The sequence below is a fragment of the Hipposideros armiger genome, unplaced genomic scaffold, assembly GCF_001890085.2.
Source record: "Hipposideros armiger isolate ML-2016 unplaced genomic scaffold, ASM189008v1 scaffold_214, whole genome shotgun sequence".
In the NCBI taxonomy this organism is placed as follows: Eukaryota; Metazoa; Chordata; class Mammalia; order Chiroptera; family Hipposideridae; genus Hipposideros; species Hipposideros armiger.
Genome location: NW_017731564.1, coordinates 1,370,210 through 1,391,423, shown reverse-complemented (window position 1 = coordinate 1,391,423; position 21,214 = coordinate 1,370,210). Strand labels below are relative to the sequence as shown.

At 44.1% G+C, this 21,214-nt stretch overlaps 1 protein-coding gene across 17 annotated transcripts in view; it reads right to left on the bottom strand.

Annotated features, from left to right (window-relative positions):
* Positions 1–12,451: 12,451 nt before the first annotated feature.
* FMR1 (fragile X messenger ribonucleoprotein 1) overlaps positions 12,452–21,214 on the bottom strand; it is a 38,875-nt gene continuing 30,112 nt past the window's right edge. For 3 of the 17 annotated variants that reach the window (XM_019654149.1, XM_019654152.1, XM_019654153.1), the window contains 4 exons: positions 19,639–19,834; positions 17,906–18,088; positions 17,117–17,199; positions 12,452–14,930 (listed from right to left, as the gene is read on the bottom strand). In XM_019654149.1, the coding sequence (XP_019509694.1) occupies positions 14,769–14,930; positions 17,117–17,199; positions 17,906–18,088; positions 19,639–19,834 (624 nt within the window). In that variant the 3' untranslated portion in view covers positions 12,452–14,768. The other 14 variants (XM_019654151.1, XM_019654156.1, XM_019654155.1 and 11 more) reach the window with 10 other exon arrangements.

The following is a 21,214-nucleotide window of genomic DNA, read 5'->3' as shown; positions in this document are numbered from 1 at the left end:
AAAAAAAAATCCTTGCATCCAATTTTAACACCCCATCAGCAAGGTGGGAGAGTGAATAATGGCTGTTTTGCCGTATCTAGGATTGGCATGGGACCTGCTGTCATCTCACCTTGACCTTCCAAATTGGTGTGTCAGGGGAAGACAGTATAGAGAGACACAGCTTTTCAATGCTTTGGCCCAGAAAGGCCACATAGCCTTTCTGCTTCCGCCTCATTGGCCAAAGGAAGTTATAGAGCCATGCTTCACTCAGGGGAGGCCTATGCCTGGAAGGAAAGGAGAACCAGAAAACCTGGTGAGCCCTAGAAATGTCTACCACCAGCATTATTACTAACAGCTACCCTTTATTGAGGATGAGCTGTGTGCTGGGCATTGCGGTAAGCACATTACATTAATTCTCCTAACAGGCCTGGGGGAAATGTTAATGTCTCATTGTAGGGAGAAACTGGTGTTCAGAGAGATGGTGTAACTTGCTTGAAGCTGTAAGTGATATCTAAGCTGGGATCTGAACCGACTGTGTCAATTGACTGGCAGTCCATGCTGTCCCTCTCCCCACACACACTTGGCAGGTGAGTCTGGCCCTTCTGCCAACTCAAACTGCATTGCCTACGCTACGCTATAATATCCAATGCCATTCCCAGAGCTCTGTGCTTTTGCATCTGTGAGGCCCTTGGCCTGGAAAAAGTGTGAAAAGTGCGTTTTTGGCAAACTACTGTTCACCTCTTGGGATCCAATTCAAACCATAAGGCCCCTGTAAATCTCCTCTTGCAGAATTCGTTGGCCCAACCTCGGTTGCACTCACCTCAAATCCCCAGCATGGCACTCATCCCGTGGTTTCATTATTATCTGTTAACCTTTTTATTTCTTCCACTAGACTGTGACTCCTTGAACAAGGGAGCCATGTCCCGTTTCTGTCTGTATTCGTGGGACACAGGCAGCATAGCTTACACAGAGCCAACATAGATTATACATACTTGCCAGACATGGGTCTCCATGCTTCACATATGCTCACTAATTTCACTCTCATACCCTCTTGATGAGGTAGGTGTTATGATTAACCTCATACATTTTACTGATGAGGAAATTTAATTTATAGAATGTTTAATCGACTTGCCCAAAGTCTCACAGGCAGTAAATAGTTGTGCTGGGATTAGAACTCAGGCACTCTAACCCCAGAGCCTAAGCATGCTTAGTCACTAGGCTACTGCTCAAAACTTCTCCCAGCTCATATCTCAGCCCTTTGCTTCTACATACTTTGTGTATTTCCTAAACACAAGAACATTCTCTTATGTAATCACAGGACAATTATCAGAATTGGGTAATTAGCCTTGTCTTATTATGTAATCTACAGACCTTATTCATTGCCAATTTTCTCAATAATGACATTTATAACAAAAGATAATGTTTTGTAGTTCAATATCCAATCCAGGATCACATGTTGCATTTAACTGTCATGTCGTTTTAGTATCCTTTGATCAGAAACAGTTGCTCACTATTTCTTTGTCTTTCATGACCTCAATAACTGTGAAGAGTACAAACCATTCATTTTGCATGATGTCCATTAATTGGGGCCTGTCTGATGTTTCCACATGATTAGATTCAGCTCATTAATTTTTTTAGCAGGAACACTGCAGAAGTGTGCTGTGCCTTTCCCAGTGCATCACATGAGGAGGCATGTGGTGTCTGTCATGTAATTATCTTTCCTTTTATGCTAACTTCTCTGTCACTCAGTGGCTTTTTCTTCTGCATCTCCAGCATCAAATATGCTGCCTGACTCATGGTATATGTTTAATAAACATTAGAATAAACATTAGTTGAATGAATTCATCTCCGTTCCACTAAAAGAAAAAAGATCACTCAAGCCAAAAATCTGTGAATCACAACCCTAGTTTCTTTCCTGCCCTTTTGCCCACACATAATAGTCACCGTCTCCCTGATTCTATTTCCTAGATATCATGGCAATCCCACCCTTCGTCTCTATTCCGTCGCTGCATTGGCTCATTATTCCAATCTGGCCTCCCTGCCCCCTGTCTTGCCCCCTTTAATCTACCCTTGAAAGGTGAGTGCAAGAAAACACCACCATGTAATGCAGACTGTGCACAAGAATAGGTTCCATTGGGGGTACTTACAAGCCTAAGTATTAGTAAAATCAGGCCTGTGATCTCATGCTCTGTCATTATCCCAGAGCTAAACCTGCCTTCTTATTGGGGTCAGAAATTAATTGGATTTTTCAACGGGGTTTCTGGCGCTGGTGACAATGGCAAAAAAGCCATTGTGAAATGAGGAGGGTCCTGAGTCAGAGTACAACGTTCATCACGAAAACTGTCACGTTCTCTGAAACCTCTATTCATGGACTCCAGGCCAAGCCACGGGAAGAGGAACCAGGGCTTAGATGGGGCGGCCGAGCGCCGTGTGGCTCGCTTGCTCCGATCGTTGCTGTTGCTGTTGGGTAGCTCCATTCACAGTGAGGTATTCAGGCAGAAGCAGCAAGGGCTGCTGGCTACAGGGCGCATTGCCTGGTCAGTAGGTAACCCAATGCCACACAGATCTCCAGCACGATCAGACGCAAAAGTCAAGAAGATCTTGGGTAGTGAAACTCCCAGCTAGCTCATCGGTAATCTCCCCAGGTGAGCCTTCGAAACACCTTTTGATGAGGAGAGAACGCCTATGTCAAGTAGTGATAAACTGTGTCCCTAATGCCCCCAGGGAGATCCTGCTGGTGGCAGCAGAGGCTGGGGATCTATAGCCTATGGCCACTGGATCTCTGATCACCACACGGTTGTACGGTTACTCTCAGGAAGCAGATAACCCTGTGTCCAAGGGGGAGGCAGGGAAGCAAGGGAGGCCGTATTACCACACGGAAAAACGATTCCTGGAAGTGGGGGGCAAGCACATAAATGCTGCTCTGCGTGGGATCCAAGGTAAGCATCTGCATCCTTTCGGCCTGGACATCACAGGGGCTGGACACATGAGAGGACAAGGTCAAGGCAAACAGTGGCTGAGGCCACTACTGCTGGGAGGAGTGATACCTAAGGCACGGGGTTTTTTTGTTTTTTTAAACTTTCTTGAGGAACAGTGTGTTTTTTCCAGGGCTCATCAGCTCCAAGTTCAAGTCATTGCTTTCAAGCTAGTTGTGGAGGGCACAGCTCAGCTTCCAGCCCAGTCGCAGTTTTCACTCTAGTTGAGGGGGGCGTGCAGCCCACCATCCAATGCGGGAATCGAACTGGCAACCTTGTTGTTCAAAGCACGCACTCTAACCAACTGAGCTACCCAGCCACCCGCTAAGGCACAGTTTGATAGTGGGACGCTGATAAGATCCCTCATAGCCAAATCAATTTGGGAGTGACACAGCTAGCTTTGTGATAGTTTGGCACTATTGTCACTGCCCCAGACAGGTAGAGTGTGTCCATATCTTGACTAGGAAAACACAGAGGTTATTTGCCCCTTTATCTTCTACTTGCTTGCCAAGGCTGGATCTTTCCATGCCCAACTAGCTGGGTTCCATGAGCCCTCCCTCAAGAACAAACCAGGCCCTACTTTATAGCCTGGAATCAAAAGCTCCACAGAGACCCAGGGCTAACAATTCCTTTCCCAAAAGGCAATCTCTTGGGATTGAGGAAGATGGTCACAGGGCAAAGCTGACTTACCACAGGAGCATACGAACCACAGGGGTGCCCCCAACTTGCAGAGGAAGTGTGCGGCCAACCCAGGGTCAGAGCTGTCTGCTCATGAGTCTGTGTAAAAGTGTATTTCACTCATCGAGGAGCAGAATGCTTGCTTCATTACCAAAAGCACCACTTGATGTCCCACCCATTGTGCAGTGCCGCAATGCCGTGGGTTGGCAGCACTTACCATTATTATAACAGATGGCTTAGTATTCCACTGAACTTACCCATCAGTGAAACAGGCTTCCTGGTATGGCACCGAGTCTCAAAATTGAGGCCCTCGTTGAGCCAGTAGCTCAGGCAACACAGGCAATGGGGTCATCTCAGTACTTACCGGGTGGGCAGCCACCTATTCTTGTAGTTGTCTTGACCCCCAGTTGGATGTCCCATTTCCATTTGAGGTTTTTGGCTTGATGCCCTTTGTCGATGATTAAGCGACTGTGTCTCAGTTCCACACCATATCTACTCTGCTCTGCGGGGCTGGGGCTGGGACCGTGCACACCACACTTCTCCTTTGTCAGTGCTGCTGCCTCTTAGATTCTGTCGATAAGAGGCTCTAGGGCAGCGGTTCTCAACCTTCCTACTGCCGCAACCCCTTATACAGTTCCTCATGTTGTGGTGACCCCCAACCATAAAATTATTTCCGTTGCTCCTCTCTAACTGTAATTTTACTACTGTTATGAATCGTAATGTAAATATCTTTTTGTTTTCCGATGGTCTTAGGGCGACCCCTGTGAAAGGGTCGTTTGACCCCCAAAGGGGTCACGACCCACAGGTTGAGAACTGCTGCTCTAGGGGGAGACTGAAAAACCATGGTTCTTCCCTCTGGCAGGAATGGTTTCCTTCAGTACCAGCTGAATTTCCAGATTTCTGTCCCTCCCCTCAAAACCAGCATCCTAAGGTCTCCTCAGGGACGCCAGCACCCCCTCCTCAGTGGCCTAAGTCCCAGCCCCGTGAAGGTCTGCCTGTGAGTTACCAAGGTACCAGTATTGACCAAAAAAATGCCCCTTTCCTGGAGGTCTGGGTTTTAATTCTATGGGCCTCTCCCTTGCGCGCTTAGGTTCTTATCATCCCTGCCTCATCCCTTCATTCACGCAGGCCTCAGGATGGTAGAGGCTTCCTGCCAATCCCACCTCTGTGTTACCACAATGTCCATGTTTCACATTTTCAGTCCTTTAATCTCTGTTTCACCAATCCCTATATTAACGTCTCAGTGGAAATCATTAGTGTGACTTCTGTTTTCCCAACTGGACCGTCACTTGATACACCCATCTGATGGAACTCGGTTTAGGAACAATCCATTGCAGGACAGGAATACTGGATTTCAGAGTTATACTTCGTCCTTCAGTGAGACACTCTGGCCCCACCAGGACCAATAATCGTCATTCAAAAAGTATGTATTATACCATTCAGTAGTGGAGAGATGACCCACGCCCAACATTGGCAGAATATTATCGCCAGAGGTATCGGATGTGAGACTGGGATCAGAATGAGTTGTGGGGGCAGGGAGGGCAGGTATTATTTTACTGCTGCCTGTATTGCTTCTAGGGCTTCTCACTGAAGGGGCCCCCAATCAAATATGGCTACCAGTCTGGTGACTTAGGGCAAATTCTGAAACAACAGTCTTAGGTCCAGGATGTGCTGCCTCCAACACCCAAAAAGCCAAACAGGGGATCAGGGCTCTTTTGTGTAATCAGTGCCTGCAAGGCCAGCAGTTTTTCCTTGCTAGGCTGTGGAATCTCTCTGTAGGCCACTGCTCATAGAACCCCAAGATACGCACTCAAGTGGCCTGGCCCTGGTCTCTATCCTCATTCAAGGCCCTGCCAGCTATGGCCAGCTGTGCTTAGAGAGCACGCATTACGGTGAGAACACTTTCCCCTGGGAGGGCCGCTATCAAAATGTCATCAATATAATAGAATGGGCCTGCCCACCTAATTACTGATAAATTGCAGCTATTAAGTATTGCTGGGGACGTCCAAAATGCCTGAGGCAGGACAGTCAAGGTGAACTTCATGCTGGGCCAGGTGAAAACAAAATCATTTTTTTTTCCTAGAGAAATCTGGAGAAGAAAACATTAGCAGTGTGTAAGGCAGTTCTGTGCAAGTGTAATATATAATGTGAGCCACTATGTAATTGCAAATTTTCTGGTAGTCACTGTTAAAAAAAGGTAGTGGTTACCAGAGGGTAAGGGGGGAGGGGTGGTAGATGAGGGTAAAGGGACTCAACTATATGGTGATGGAAGGAGAACTGACTCTGGGTGGTGAACACACAATGGGATATATAGATGATGGATTACAGAATTGTACACCTGAAACCTGTGTAACTTTAATAACCATTGTCACCCCAATAAACTTGAATAAAAAAATTTTTTAAAAGGTAAAAAGAGACAGGTCTAACTAATTTGTGACATAGTTTAGTTAACTCAATTGATCCAAAATATTAACATTTCAGCATTTAAATATTAAAAAATGATTAGAAAAGTATTTTTCATGTTTTTCGGAGTAAGTCTTCAAAATCGGTGGTGTGTTCTACTTATACATGTTGCAATTCAGAGCAAACAGCCACAGGTGGCTAGTGGCTGAAGAACTGGACAGTGCAGCTCTAGGGCCACCAAGTGGCAGTAATAGCTGCAGTTTAGACACCAGTTGATACGTCAGGTGCTTTGAGTACCACTATCGGTCGCCACTCTAAAAGCCACAATACTCTGTAATGAGGGGTCACGGACACTGGATTTACTCACTGGCTCAACAGGGCTGTGAATTGGAATTTAGGGTGGCCTACTGCTCCCTCCTGGCAATGGAACAAGACTCATTTGTTCCCTTTCTCACCTACTGGTCTGTGACACTGTTTCAAGCACACAACCCTGGAAGGCTTGGAAACACAAAAGGCTGTGCGTCCGCCAGGCTGGAGAGCAATGCCCACACCCACCCACCAGGTCACTCTACTGTGTGGGCTGGGTGGATGGACGCCAGCGTGTCTTTACCAACTATGCAGTCTGACAACGGCACCATGAGCGAGGCCTCATCAAAGGGCCAACAGCACCTGCGGTGATTGTGACGTGTCTCGTGGCTGTAAGTAGAACCAGTCCCAGATCATGCCAGGAAAATGAATTTCCTGGGGATTTCCCAAGTCCAAGAACAATACTTCAGGTTTCAGTGTCTGGTAGGTCCAGGTCTGCAGCATCCTCCTTGCACCTACGTTCCAAGCGACAGGGACGAGGGCAGAAAGTTAGCACTGCAGCGGAAGAGGGCAGAGGACTGGGCCGTGGGCCAAGTTTGCTTTTGAACTGACTCAAATCTGGATGGAAGCTGTCAGACTAGAAAATTGGTCTCCTGGGTGGCAGGCACAGAGGCCTGTGGGGATGGGGAGTGTCTGAGAGTCGCAGCAGGATTACGATGTGGCTAACTGCTTAGCTTCCTCCTCTGGACACTTCTCTAAGGACCCAGGACCCAGGAAGCTTTGGAGACTTGCTGGCCAGGCAGTGGGGAAAGCTAATGGCCTCCTTCTCCCAAGGGAATCCTCCCACCCAGGACCTCCTTGCATCAGCTCTCCATAAGGGGGGGGTCTTCTCTTTCTCTCTCTCTCTCTCTCTCTCTCTCTCTCTCTCTCTCTATATATATATATATATATATATATATATATATATATAGTTTTTTTGTTTTTTTTTAATTTTGGGGGTGAACAGTGTGTTTTTCCCAGGACTCATCAGCTCCAAGTCAAGTTGTTGTCCTTCAATCTTAATTGTGGAGGGTGCAGCTCAGCTCCAAGTCCAGTCGCCATTTTCAATCTAGTTGCAGGGGGCACAGCCCACCATCCCATGCAGGAATCGAACTGGCAACCTTGTTAAGAGCATGCACTCTAACCAACTGAGCCATCTGACAGCTCAGCTGCAGCTCGGCTTAAATCGTCTTCAGTATAGTTGAAGAGAGCGCAGCTCACTGGCCCATGTGGAAATTGAACCGGCAACGTTGGTGTTCAGAGCATGCGCTCTAACCAACTTAGCCACCCAGCTGGCCCCTTAGGGAGGTCTTTTTTTTTTAAGATTTTATTGGGGAATTGGGGGAGGGGAACAGCCAAGTTGTTGTCCTTCAATCTTAGTTGTGGAGGGCGCAGCTAGCTCAGCTCCAAATCAAGTCGCGCTGCTCAGCTCAAGGTGCTGTATTACAATCTTAGTTGCGGGTGGGCGTAGCCACCATCCCATGTGGGAGTCAAACTGGCAGCCTTGTTGTTACGAGCACGCACTCTATCTCCTGAGCCACCCGGGCGGCAGTTCAGCTCAAGGTGCCCAGTTCAGTCTTAGTTGCGGGTGGGCGTAGCCCTCCATCTCAAACAGGCAACCTTGTTGTTAGGAGCATGTGCTCTCACCAGCTGAGCCATCCTGCCACCTGTTGGCAGCTCAGCTGGGGTGCAGCGTCACTGGCCCATGTAGGAATCGAACCGGCCACTCTGTTGCTCAGAGCTCACACTCTTGAACAAGGTCTTAACCAACTGAGCCACTCAGCCGGCCCAAATAGGTGGTCTTCTTAACGCCTACTCTAAACTCGGTCGTTTTTCGTTTCCTGCACCCCTATATTCTTTCTGCAACCTCACTAGTGACTTGGGTTGCTTATCAGCTCACCAGTCTCTATGCTTTTCCCATGTATACCCTTACCTAGCAATCCCTTTGCTCAAGACCCAGAGCCATTCCGTGTTGCCTGACGGAGCCTCAGGAGGATGGCTGGAGTGGTGCTCTCCTCCTGCCTTTGCATTTCTGCTGAGACCTTGGGCATCTTACGGGACCCCTGATCTCCTCTGCTCCTTTTGGGTGGGGCAGAAATCAACCCCCCAAGGATTATCCCACCCTTTACTCCCTGGCAGAGGAGCAACGTCAGGGAAGATCTCGTGTAAGACCCGCTGGACTTCACCAGCATTCTCTGAATTGATTTCATTTGGTCACAAGTCATGCCTGATGCCCGGGCTTTTCATCCAACCAGGCTTCATGCCAAAGTGCCTCACAGCAGCTGCGAGCTCGGTAGGCACGATCCAGTGTGCACCCGTGTGTCAGGGACGTCTCCTCCTTGTGGCTACGTGAATCCCATTTCAGGAGCATCCAGTGCAAGGACGGGGCAGCCACACTTGCTCTCTCCCCAGTGGCTGGACTAGCCAATTCATTGAGCGAAAGGGAATCTGGTGGTAAACCCCAAATGCTGGCCATTTGGTGTCACTTATGTCATTGGTGTGACTTCAGAAAGCAGTTCAAGCCTCAAGGGACTCCTGCAATGCCTGTTGGGGGTCCACTTCCATGTTAGTGTATCGCAGCCCCTCAGGCTGTACATCTGTCCCCCACTCCCACCCCCCAAGCCCCTGGAAGGTAAACTGCACAGGAGGTTAGGTTGTATGCTGTTCCAATGGCACTTAGGGCTGTTTTCTCCCAATTTCTTTCTCCTTAGGGCTCATGTGACTGGCAAACTTGTAAGGGATCAAATTGTCTCAGTCTGCCTTATGTGGAGGACTTGCCAGGACCTATGTGGCACGTGTCAGGCACGGCCACATACAAGCACTGCAATAACGTGTTGACCGTGATTTCAGCTCAGCTAGGGTTCCCACCACCAGCCCTAGGACGAATGCCGTCCATCCCTAGGATGACTATGCTGATCGCTTTTGCAGTTTCCAGAAAGCCAGAGCTGGAGCAAGTGGAGGCTGTCTCGTGGTGGGCGTCATCTGTGAAGCAGCGGGTGAAGGCCAACATACCAAAAGGGAAATGTTTTAATGAGGGGAGCTGACCAGCAAGGGGAGTCAGAAAGAAGCACATGGCCACCCACTGTCCCAGGCAGACAGGCAGGGCCGGGCACTGCTGGCTGCTCCTGGGCACTGTCCTCCAGGGAAGGACATTTCTCTGGGAGTTGCTTCTCCACAGGGCACCCTGACAACAGCTGCACACACAGAGGAAGCTGGGTTTGGACTGCGGGGCAGAGGAGCCTCTAGAAATTGGATCTGGGCCCAGTCCCTCCTGCTAGCTGGTTACCAGGCAACTTGACAAATGTTCCCAGCCACGGGGCAATCTTGTCTGCCCCTCCACACTGCAAGTGTCAATCTGATTGTTTCAAAGCCTTCCATGGTTCCCACCAATCTAAACTCTAACATGGCACTGCAGCCCCCCCCCCCTTGACAGTAGCTCCAGGTCGCCTCTGTCACTCCCTGCCTCAAATCCCATGTCCTAGTCACATTGAACTCTCGGAAGCTTCCGGAATACTTTTTCATGCGATGCCCCCAGCACTTTTTCTGGCAAACTCCTCCAATCTGGCCTCCCTCGTAGGTAAGATTTCATTTCACCTAAGCCGCCCTCTACCGACTCCACAGCACCCCGACTTGGGTGCTTTTCCTGTGCTCCCACCTCACCCTGAGCAGCATAGCACTTACTGTACCAGGTATCAGAACTGCCCGTGGACTCGAGTTCAGACTTAAGGTCTGAAATAGGATCTTTGAATCCCCCAAGAAGCTTGTGAAATGCCTATCTAGTGAATGTTCAGTAAAGAGTAAATGAGAACCAGATGACATCAGGTGGGTGGTTTCTTTTTTTTTTTTTTTTTTAAGATTTTTATTGGGGAATTGGGGGGATGGGAACAGTGCTGGGGAATCGGGGGAAGGGGAACAGACAAGTTGCTGTCGTTTTGTTCTTCAGTCTAGTTGTGGAGGATGTTGCTTCACTGGCCCAAGTTGACACCATCATTGCGCTCTTCTCTGGCGAGGCAGATCAGTCGCCGGCTTCTGGACGGCCACTCACTGCGGCTGCTGGCCGCTCACGCTGGCTGCTGACTACACACGGTAGCCCACGGCAACCCACTGCCACAGGGAGTGCAGCCTACGCCGTCGCCGGCGACTCATGGCAGCCCAGCTCCAGGTTGAGCTGTCGTTCAGCATCTTAGCTGTGGAGGGCAGGGTCACTGGCCCTCATGTGTGGGATCCGAACCGGGGCCCTCTGGCATCCCAAGCGAGTTCTTAACCATCGCGCCACTCGGCCGGCCCAGGTGGGTGGTTTCTTAACACTTACTCTCTGTAGCTTTGTCCATAGAACCCATGAAGACCTTATTAATACGCATACGACTCGGAGCTAGGATGCCTTATCAGCCATTTATTTAACCCATGAAGAAATTGAAACATGGACGTGAAATGACTTACCCAGTTATCACAGAGCTTCTCTATGCCCTGGTCAAGTGTGGCATCTACATCCTGATTCCCCCTTTCTACAGCGTAACTCCATCATGTCTCTGTCATGTAGTGTTTACGCTTTTTAATGATGCATGTTCGACGACTAGTATGCTGTTCTTTGATGCAGTATCTTACAGGTTTTGACCTCCAGGGAAATGTGACAAAGATACCTTAGTATTTACCAAAAAACCTTTATACTTGAAGAAATAACACTGGAATATGTGTCCCCTCTCAGCATAAGCCATCCGAGATCTGTATGATACTGAGTAACGGTAATAGACCCTAAGCCCCAGGATTTCATGTAAGCATCTTCTGTTGACACTTAATCTTCCAATTTTCAACCTACCCCTGAAATCAAGTGTATGATACACTGGAATTGGTGGGAAGACCTTCAAGCAATCCACTTTGAAGGTTAGTCTTTAAGCATTTAGCATCTGCAACTTGCCAAGACTTGTTTTAATGCTTCCCCCAGTAACATAAAACTCCTTAGCAGTAAAAAAAATGGATTCCCCCGTTTCCTCACGGAAAGTTCTGAGAAATGGCAAGAAATTTTCAAAATCGTCCCCAATAAAAATTTTAAACAATCCTAAATAAACACATAGAGGAAGAGATACTCAGGGTTTCAACGCTGGCCCCCGTTAAGTCTTCCGAGCAATCAAGACCAGCATCTGGAAATGGCTATTTCAGAATAACTGGTTATCAGAGGGATGGGGTTTATGAGGGAAAGACGCTGTTTACGGTCATGAAACAAACTGGCTAATAGGGATCACTTTAGTATACTGACTCTAAAAAGGTATTTGATTCCCAGCCACCAGACACACTCAACACTCAGATCATGATCGGATGAGGGAAATGCCTGAGGGAGCCAAGTAGAGTCTCCGGCCCATGCGCAGCACGGAACACTACTTGTGAAAGCAGGAAAACCCAAGCAAGTCACCCGAGGGCTGAATTCTACCTACCACCTCTCACAGGCTGCATTCAGCTCTTCTGGCTCTAGGAGAGTCCAGAACCAGGCAGCTCATGAGCAAAGAACCAGAAAAGTGCCGGAATGAAAAACTAGGCAAGCAGAAAATAAGGACCAATTTTTCTGGAAAAATAAAAACTAAAAACATCAATATAGATGAGACTGCCCTCATCACTGGATCATCTGGGATACTAACACTGGGTAGAACATCCACTCTCATGTCTCCATTTCTATTCTTTTCACCACAGCAGCCAATTCGGGCACATTCCACCCACAAACCTGTCATTTATTTTATTACTGAGATATTGATATCAAAGTTGTTGTTGTTTTAACTACATAGACACACTGAATATTTTCCAAATGGAAGGGTACGTTTATGTGTGGGCAGACAAAAGTATGTGTTTAATGTGGTTTAGTGGCCGTCTACATAATTAATGTGCTGAAATCTTGTAATTGGGAATATGGAGAATTATATTTTCAAATATCTATGATTTTGCCTTTTAAGGGCACATAAAAGGTTATTTGCAAGGCATATATGCTTTTGCATGACAAATAACTTTCCCCCTACATAGCATTCATTTTGTTTCCTTTATATTTAGAAATTTAAGACCAGGAGCAAACATCTGTCAGACTAATGTTTTGCTTTTTCATAAGTGCAACTTTTTAATACAAATTTACATCTAGATAAACAATCTTCAGAGTTTTGAAACTTTAATAAGATTTTTAAAAACATCATGACTTGGAACTGAAAAACATACACGTTTAGCACACAAATATTGTATTATGAATCAACTCCAACTCCATTTGAAAACATGTGAATCAAATTACAGTTTTAGAAGTTAGTAATTCACAAATTAAGCTAGCGCCTTGCCGAACTCGGCCTCTGTAAAGAGGCTTTCTGTATATTATAATGGCACAATGAGGCTTTTGTACCATTTTGTTGTTTTTTTTCTCCTTACTAAATAAGATCAAGTCCTTGCAAGTTGGTAGATAACGGCTAACTTCCGATAACGTGAAATTTCCAGCGGTAACAGTTACATTTTGTAACAGAACACTTTCTAGAGATTTCTTTTCCTATCTTAAAATTTTAAAAGCAATCATTTGTAAGGATTGCATCAACATCAATTTAGCAGAGAAAGATCAAACTTTATTGAAACTGCTTGCATACAAAATATATTGCACTATAACCAAACAAATGTCAACATAAAATCTGTTGTTGCTAATATGTACAGAGAATATTGCCCAAGAGCAGTTACATTACAAGGTCATTCTACCTTGGTTAATTATCTACAGTATTTTAAACCAAACAGCTTACAGATGATGTGTGCAAGGTACCAATTTCTGTTTTCAAATACTATACATTCCCAGAATAAATAACTAGAAATCAACATTAATGTTTGGCAATACTTTTAAAAGACTTTTTAATATTCTTGAAATCATGTGCAGTTTGTTGCCATTTTTATATGCTTATTTGTATGCAAGGAAAAGTAACTGGAAAATGAAAATTCAAAGAAACAAACTCACAAAATACATCAGAGGCAGAACTTCGGTTTGTACGGCTCTGTACAGATTCAGTGGTACCCCGACTTGGAGTTATTTTTTAAGAAAAATATAACATCTTAGAGCGAAGGTCCTTCACATATTTTTCCTCAGTAAATTTCATTAAAAAAAAAAAGCTCAAAAATAAAACCTAAACCCAACACATCCAAAAAAAAAAAAGAAAGAAAAAAAGCTAAAGAAAAAAAAGTATTGTTAACCAATCCTAGTCTGCGTTCCAATTCTGCTTATACATTAGACCTAATATTTCAAAGTTTACAAAACATTTAACCTGCCTCCAGTATTTCTTAGACAAAGTACCTGTACTTCACAGGATTATTATGCACAAATGGAAATGACCTTTCTATATCCCCGAAAGAAGCATCAAATTAAAATATGAAAACATTCACAAAACAGGGGGGACGACAAAATAAAAAAGGCTCTAAGTTAAAACTGGTCATCAGGCCAAAGAGCAGGCATGCCCTACCAACTTTCGACCACAAAGGTTTGTTCCTAGCTGAAAGCATTTTAGCCTCTCTCAAATGAAAAGATCGTTACGTCTTCTCCTGTCGATACAGAAAATGACACATCCCTCTCAATAACACTATTTGTCAAACTTCAGTGCAACAAAACATAAACAAAAACAAGTCCTATTCTTTATACTGCCTAACCTGATGTTTATGCAAGGAAAAAAATATGGAAAGCATGCATATTCTTCTAGAAAGTACTAATGTTTGACAGGGTCTGCTACATCTTTAACATTTAGTGTTTCCAAGTTATCTTCCCTGAACTCTGCATCCAAATATAATAATCCTACCTGCCAAGATATAAAAAAGGCACAGATCATACAACTTTTGTTTTTTTTGCTAATGAAAATGACAAACGTCACATCACACACATCTCAGGGTCCACTAAAATACTGAAAAAGTGGACCAAAACATAAACTCACACAGGACATGAAATGACAGTATTTGCATGAGACTGAAAACAGAAGTCTAATTAATATGATAACTAGAAGTGCTATTTATTAAAGGACAAAAAAAACAAAACAAGAAAAATAACAACGAAAAACTGAAATGTACCAGTGAATTATCACCCAACACAGGAAAATGATCCAAATGAACAAAGAATTATCACTTCTCGGTACTTTAAAAAATAAACCCAACAAAAACCCTGTCCTGAAGTGGTAAGTATACTTAAAAGCAGTGCTCCAAAATTTCAAGGTACCTTTTTGTGCAAATCTGAAAATTGTTGCTTATGGCCAATACCAAAAAAATAAAATTCTTCAACAGAATTTGTGTTCATTTCATGCCCTGTGCCATCTTGCCTACTATTTGTCTTTGGCCTAACAAAGTTTTCTAATATGGAATAAGAATGACGGAAATGGTATAGGAAATGTAACTTCGGCATTCTGCAGTTTAGGGTACTCCGTTCACAAGTGGCTGCTGGCCATCCACGCTGTCTGGCTTCTCCTTCTTCTGGCTCCGATCTTTACCCGTGCGCAGCCGAGTACCTTCACTGGAGGTATTCTGTAATGTTTTAGTGTGGACACTCCTTTCATTATTGCAGTCAACTCTGATCTAAAACAAGTTACAGTTGTTATATACACAGACCACACCCTACTGTCATCTGTCATTGGCCTGCCAAGAAATTTAAGCCTGCAGTGTGAATTCCACATGGTAAAGGGGAAAGAGATTGGAGTGAGAACAGAAGGGCAAGAAATGAGGTCAGTAGGATCTTTATTAGGTTTATGATTTTAAAACACGCCTCTTCTTTAACTGGAACACACTGGTCATCTCAATGCATCCAAAGTTAGATAAAAACTCAAAATCCTACTGTGTCTTCTTCTAAGCAGAATAAAACAGTGAGAAACAAATAGTTAAAAGGAATTACTATTACTGATTATAAGATATACATGGCTAAAATACTAGAGTTAAAAGAATGGATATTCTTCAAAGATTATGAAACCCAGAAGAGAGACAAATTCATATCTTACTGTTGGACTTTACCAGTGTAATAAGTCAGCTAACTCACTTAGTAACTAGCCTTCAGTTTACACCTTTATGTCTATGGGTGTGAGTAAGTGTCTATACTGAGGGCTCCCACTGGCTTACAGTGGGAGAATCTGAGCAGTGGTTTCTGGCAGCTTGTATTTCAGTGAGGCAAGTCAGATGATCATATAACTTGAGCTCTGAAGAATAAGAATGGTTGAGGGAAATTTGAAAGCACTAATGTGTGGACAGACTGGAATCCCAGGAAGAGTTTCTAGATGACTGCAATTGAAAAATAATATTCTAAGATTTATGCAAAATTTTAAGTGACAACACTGAACGCTTAAAAAAAAACACACTACTAACAGAAGTCTAGATGCTGTACAAAAGGAAGATAATGTTGACCCATGGGCCTAAAACAACTACAAATATTGATCTGCTTCAAGTACAAATGCTACAGATATCCCAAAATGGTTCACTGTAATTTCAAACTGTGTTTAAGTGTTGGGCCTGGGTGTGCGTTTTAAATGCTTTGTTGTCAAGGGTTCTGTGCTTTGATTTAAATTTATTCTCATACTTACATAGACAACACCTTTCTTCCGATAGTTCGTTTTAATTATACATGTACATATGCATCCTTTCAACAACGGAATCCGATCCCCAATTTCATGGAACATGGCAGTTTAAGTAGGGAATTACAAAACCGCTCCATATACATGCCTTCCATCTTTGTAAAGCACATGCATGTATACATGATTTCATCCATCTCTTTATCTAAGTCTAAGGTCCTTTCCATGCTGGTCCGGAAGAACCCACCAGTGTTTTACACCTACTTACAACTGCTATGAAATGTAAAGAACGTTCTGTCGTGAAGTTTCTGCTCTTAAAAAGTTATTTCTGATTAACCTTGGGTGCTGGTCCCAAACCAATCCACGGTCAAGGAGGGACCCTAAGGAGTTGGATTAAGAATTCAGAGTCGAAGAAGAAGAAAAAGAAGAGAAGATGGGTTCTGGGAATCAGACACAGAGGTTGGAATATCCCTCTACCGTATGCAAACTCTGTGACCTCGGGCAAAGCACTGATTGCTTTTTTAGTAAAACTTCAGTGCACTCACCCATAAAACAGAACAATCAAACTAATTAACTTAGGGGGCTGCTGTAAGGTTAAATTAGATAACACACACAAAACACTTAGCAAAGGTGTCTGGACATGCTCAGGGGTAATTTAAAAAGTATTTAACAGTGGGTTCAGCACACACGATAACCAATTGAGATAAGAGTCTCAGAGGGGAGGCTGGCTGCAAACAAGCAGCTGACTCACTCAGCAGGTTCTGGCTGAGTATCATCAGCTCCTGTCTATCACGTCTGTTTTCCATGAGATAGACACCTTTTCCTTACTTCCCACTTAAAAAGGACACTTGATTCCTGCTGGTCAGGGGAGGAGGGAACCACAAGGCTTACTCAGGTCTCTCTCTCTCAGTACAGTCTGGGATATCCTTTTCTTGGAGGAATCGGGAGGGCCCACCCATGTGTACTGAAGTCATAATGTAGTTGCCAATGTCTTCACAAATACTCAGACTGCATAATCTCCACAGCAATTTTTGCATACTTGCATGAAGGACTAAGATTGCTCACAATTGGAATGTTGAAAGAAAATGCTTTCTCATAAATCAAATTGGCAATCTTTGAACATGTTTAAAAATAAAGTAAAATGAGCTCACAAATCTCCAACTACCATGATTCAAACAATTGAGATGAAGAGGCACACGCGTTTACCTGGAGGGATCCATCTGTTGTTCTCCCTTTGGCCTCTCTGGGATTACGCGGACGATTATCTGTTCGGGAGTGATCATCGTTTCCTACAGAGACATTTTAAAAGGGTTCAACAGTTACTGATTCTAACAGGCTGACTGGAAGCTCTTTATTTCCAAATCCTCCATTTATTTAGGCCAGGGGTGTCAAACTGGCGGCCCGCGGGATTTTTTGTATACTGGTCTTCAGTAGTTAAAGGGTTAATGAGGGAATTGTGTGTACGGTATTGCCTCGATCTCCCCTAAGCGCTATTTTCTTCATAACGATTTTTCCTATTTTCATTTTATTTCAGTGCATCGTGGGCCACAAAAAATTACCTCGAGGGCCGCATGCGGCCCGTGGGCCGCCAGTTTGACACCCTTGATTTAGGCCAACCACAGAATCTAAAATATAATCAACAACCTAGTGATTCCAGTTCCATGAGGGTGAATAACCTAGCTTCCTACCAAGAAAGAGAAAATATTTCGAAGGCATTACAATTCTGCATCAACTGGGTCACAGGTCAACTTGAGCTCATTATCAGACAGTATGGCTGGAATCCCCAAAGCAGCTGAACTAGTTATCAGTGTTTGCTCATCTATTCTACATAAACCAGAAGGAAGTGTTGTCCAATGTTCTGTTCATTAGAATATGAAGGAAAGGCTGAGAGATGGTGCCTTGGTAACGCACCACTCAGTCATGCAGATTTTTCACAGCACTTCAGACAGTCGTTACAAGTCACCTTTATTCCCTGACAAATGGAAACTTCTGTACCTTTGAAGCCGCCTCCGCGTCCCCTTCCTCCCTGTCCTCGTCCTCCACCGCCGCGCCGGCGCCCGTCTCCTCTGCGCAGAAAGTTCTCCCTCTCTTCCTCTGTTGGAGCTAATGACCAATCACTGAGTTCGTCTCTGTGGTCAGATTCTGTTTCAGAAGCATTTGATGCTTCAGAATTAGTTCCTATCGAGAGTTAAAAGTTATATACCGTTGTCGACTTAAAAAAAGAAAGTTAGGTTAACAGAAGCTTCCAGAGACGTTTCAGGGGTAATCCAATACTCTTCCTAATTTATCAGCCCACCAAAGAGTATCATCACCTTCCCTTTCGTAAAACAAATGATCTCAAATTCAAAATGAAGGGTTTTACACTATTTGAGGTAACTTTGGTTTTAAACATTTTTTATTCTGATTTAAAAAAATAAAAGGTACTTTATTAGCCACCTAAGTTCAAACCTGAGTATGTCCCATCATTTAACAGCTGTGCTCTTTTAAACATCTGTGCTCTCTGGAGGAAAAGTTGTCTACAATAGTTAAACGCAATACCTTGATAAACAAATCCTCTATAAAGAGAGGTCCTTAACGAAGTTTGGCTAAGGGACAGAGGGGAATGCCCACGTATGGATCACCTCTGAGAAGGTGGCAAGAAGGCCACCATGACAACTGTCTCAGGGAAAGGTCTCTTGTGGGGCCAGGGACTGGACCCAGCTGAGCAGGGATATGCTTGCTTGATGCTTGGTCCGCAATCTTCCCTCCCTCCCATTCCCACTGGAATAATTTATCATCAATGAAGGAATTATTATAATAAACTCGTTATGTCTGAGGGGTGGCTTAACGACATAACGGATGGCAGTGGGGGCAAACGGCTCCACAGTGAGGTGGGGCTTCAACAGCAAAAGTCACAGCTTTATGGGAGAGGGTTCGGGGTTTGGGTCAAGGTTGGCCTTATGAGTAGGCACATCTCTCCCCAACTCCAGAATATCAGCTCTACTACCTCTCTCTCTTCCTCTGTTGGAGCTAATGACCAATTATAGCTTCACCATTATAGCTTCATTCCTGTGGATCTTGAAGGCTTTTTCCATCTTAAAGAGTTCCCTTTTGAAATGCAAATATTTGTGAGATGGATTATACCTTATACCATAATTAGCAAGTTACATAGTAGATACACAGTTGAGCAAGAAAGACAGTCGGCAACTGGCGGGTGGGGACGGCATTCATTGAGAGGTACTGGGAGAGAAGAAAGCAGCACTGACAGGAGCTGGGGAGGCAAAGAGAAACTTCGCCTGCTTTTCGACTGTGCCTAGGGCTGACCTTGGCCATGCCATTTAAAATCACCTTAGCAGCCACAGGATGCAGACCCCTGATTTACACAGTCCATCCAGCAAGTATGACCAGCACATGCCTGACAAAAAATGAGCCACAGTACACAAATGAAAAAAAGGTTTGGCTATACAGTAATAAAATCAGGAAAGGCCTTAAGAAAGTCATCAACACGCAAGGGATTAAGCAGATTTATCCCCAGTCAGAAAGTGGACAGAAGTCACACCTGCCCTGTGAACGCTATGTGTCATTATCAGGTTTTTACTCTATGTCTCTTGCGACACAATTTGACCCACTGTCCATCGGAAACCATGTAGTGAGAAATAGTTATACTGGGGTTCTAACGAATATTAGAGATTAGCAGCTATTAAGTCTAGGAACAGATAAAGTTACTGAGGAAAATGCTTAGTTTGTACCTGAAGTATATCCAGGACCGCGTCTGCCGTGCCCCCTATTTCTGTAAGGTCTACTACCTCGACCCATTCCTTGACCATCATCAGTCACATAGCCTTTTTCCTTATCTGTACGATTTGGTGGTGGTCTAGAACTAGCTCCAATCTGTCGCAACTGCTCATCAATTTGTAATCTCTCCAAACGCAACTGGTCTACTTCCTATTTAAAATATACAAGATAACAGTAAAAATAATTTCACATTTTACTTAATAATACCTTTCTCCTTTTTATCAGATAAAACGTACACTGGAAATATTTCAATTTCAGTTCTACATTTACAGTAAACAATGTTACACAGAGTTATCAGGACACTGAATGGTCTCCTTAACAAGAAAATTACTATAGATAACAGATTAGTGATGTCCAGAATTAGAGATATAACAAAAATACTCAGCATTAATAGAATTTAAAGTTGTTTGATTTGGCACTATTATCCAATGGAATCAGCTAAGGCATGGATATGCTAGTTGGGGGACTTCTTGATGACAGGATATTAAATAAAGCAACTCTAAAATGTATGAATACAGAAAAGTGACGTTTAAGGTTTCACCAGCTAACCCTAAAAAAAAAAACAAAAAAAAAACATACATTGTAAGTAATCTGAATTTAGAGAGACTTGCCAGTTAATATCTTCATTTACAAAGCATTGAGTTTGGGCCATCTCCTGTTTTCAGAGGATGTACTACAGTAGGTCTTTGGATGTGATTATACAATTGAGGCACAATTATTTTCAATGAACTGAAAATGTTCATATTCCTTATATGGGGAAAGGGGGGAAACCAATAGCTGACCAAGAAAGTTAGGTCTTATACCATGCCTTGAAAATCTCTTAAAGACTTCAAACTTAGCTAGAACAAGTATGATGAACAGTAGAAATTCAGCTGATCAAAATACCTGGGGTCCACTGACAGGCCCTTACATACACTGCTTTCAATATGTTGGGTTCTGTCAAATCCACATGAAGCCTCAATTATAACCCCTGTCCTTCCAATTCACCCATAAACATCTCATTTATGGGCTATCAGGAGCTGGATCCATAACTATAGTAGTACCGGGTGTCTTAGTCTAGCTGAAGCCTTCAGAGCGACTGGACTGTCCACATGAACATCAGTGGAGAAGCCCCTGGAAAGCTATGTTCCTAAAATCTTGGTTGTGGCAACTTCTGGAAAAGAAAGGGCAGGTAAGGATCTAGGTGGGTTTGAGCTGTACTCTGAATTAGAATTTGTTTCACAAAGGACTTGAGCAAAGGAGAGATTGCAGCTGGGTGAGTGGCTTACTCCAAAAGTATAGTTATAACTCATGGAATGGGTACATCTTGCAAAACATAATGGTAGGCCAGGTAATCTCACTGGGGCAAAGCAGGCACCTTTTGGTGATGGAAAGAATGGTAATAGGACAGCTGCTGACAACCAAAAAAAAAACATTCAATTGTGAAGAATAAAGTAAAAGATCCTAAGGAAGAACATTAGTCAAAAGAACAAGGGATTGAAACAATGTAATCCTAACTCTCCAGGTCTTCATAATTAATTCAAGCTAAGA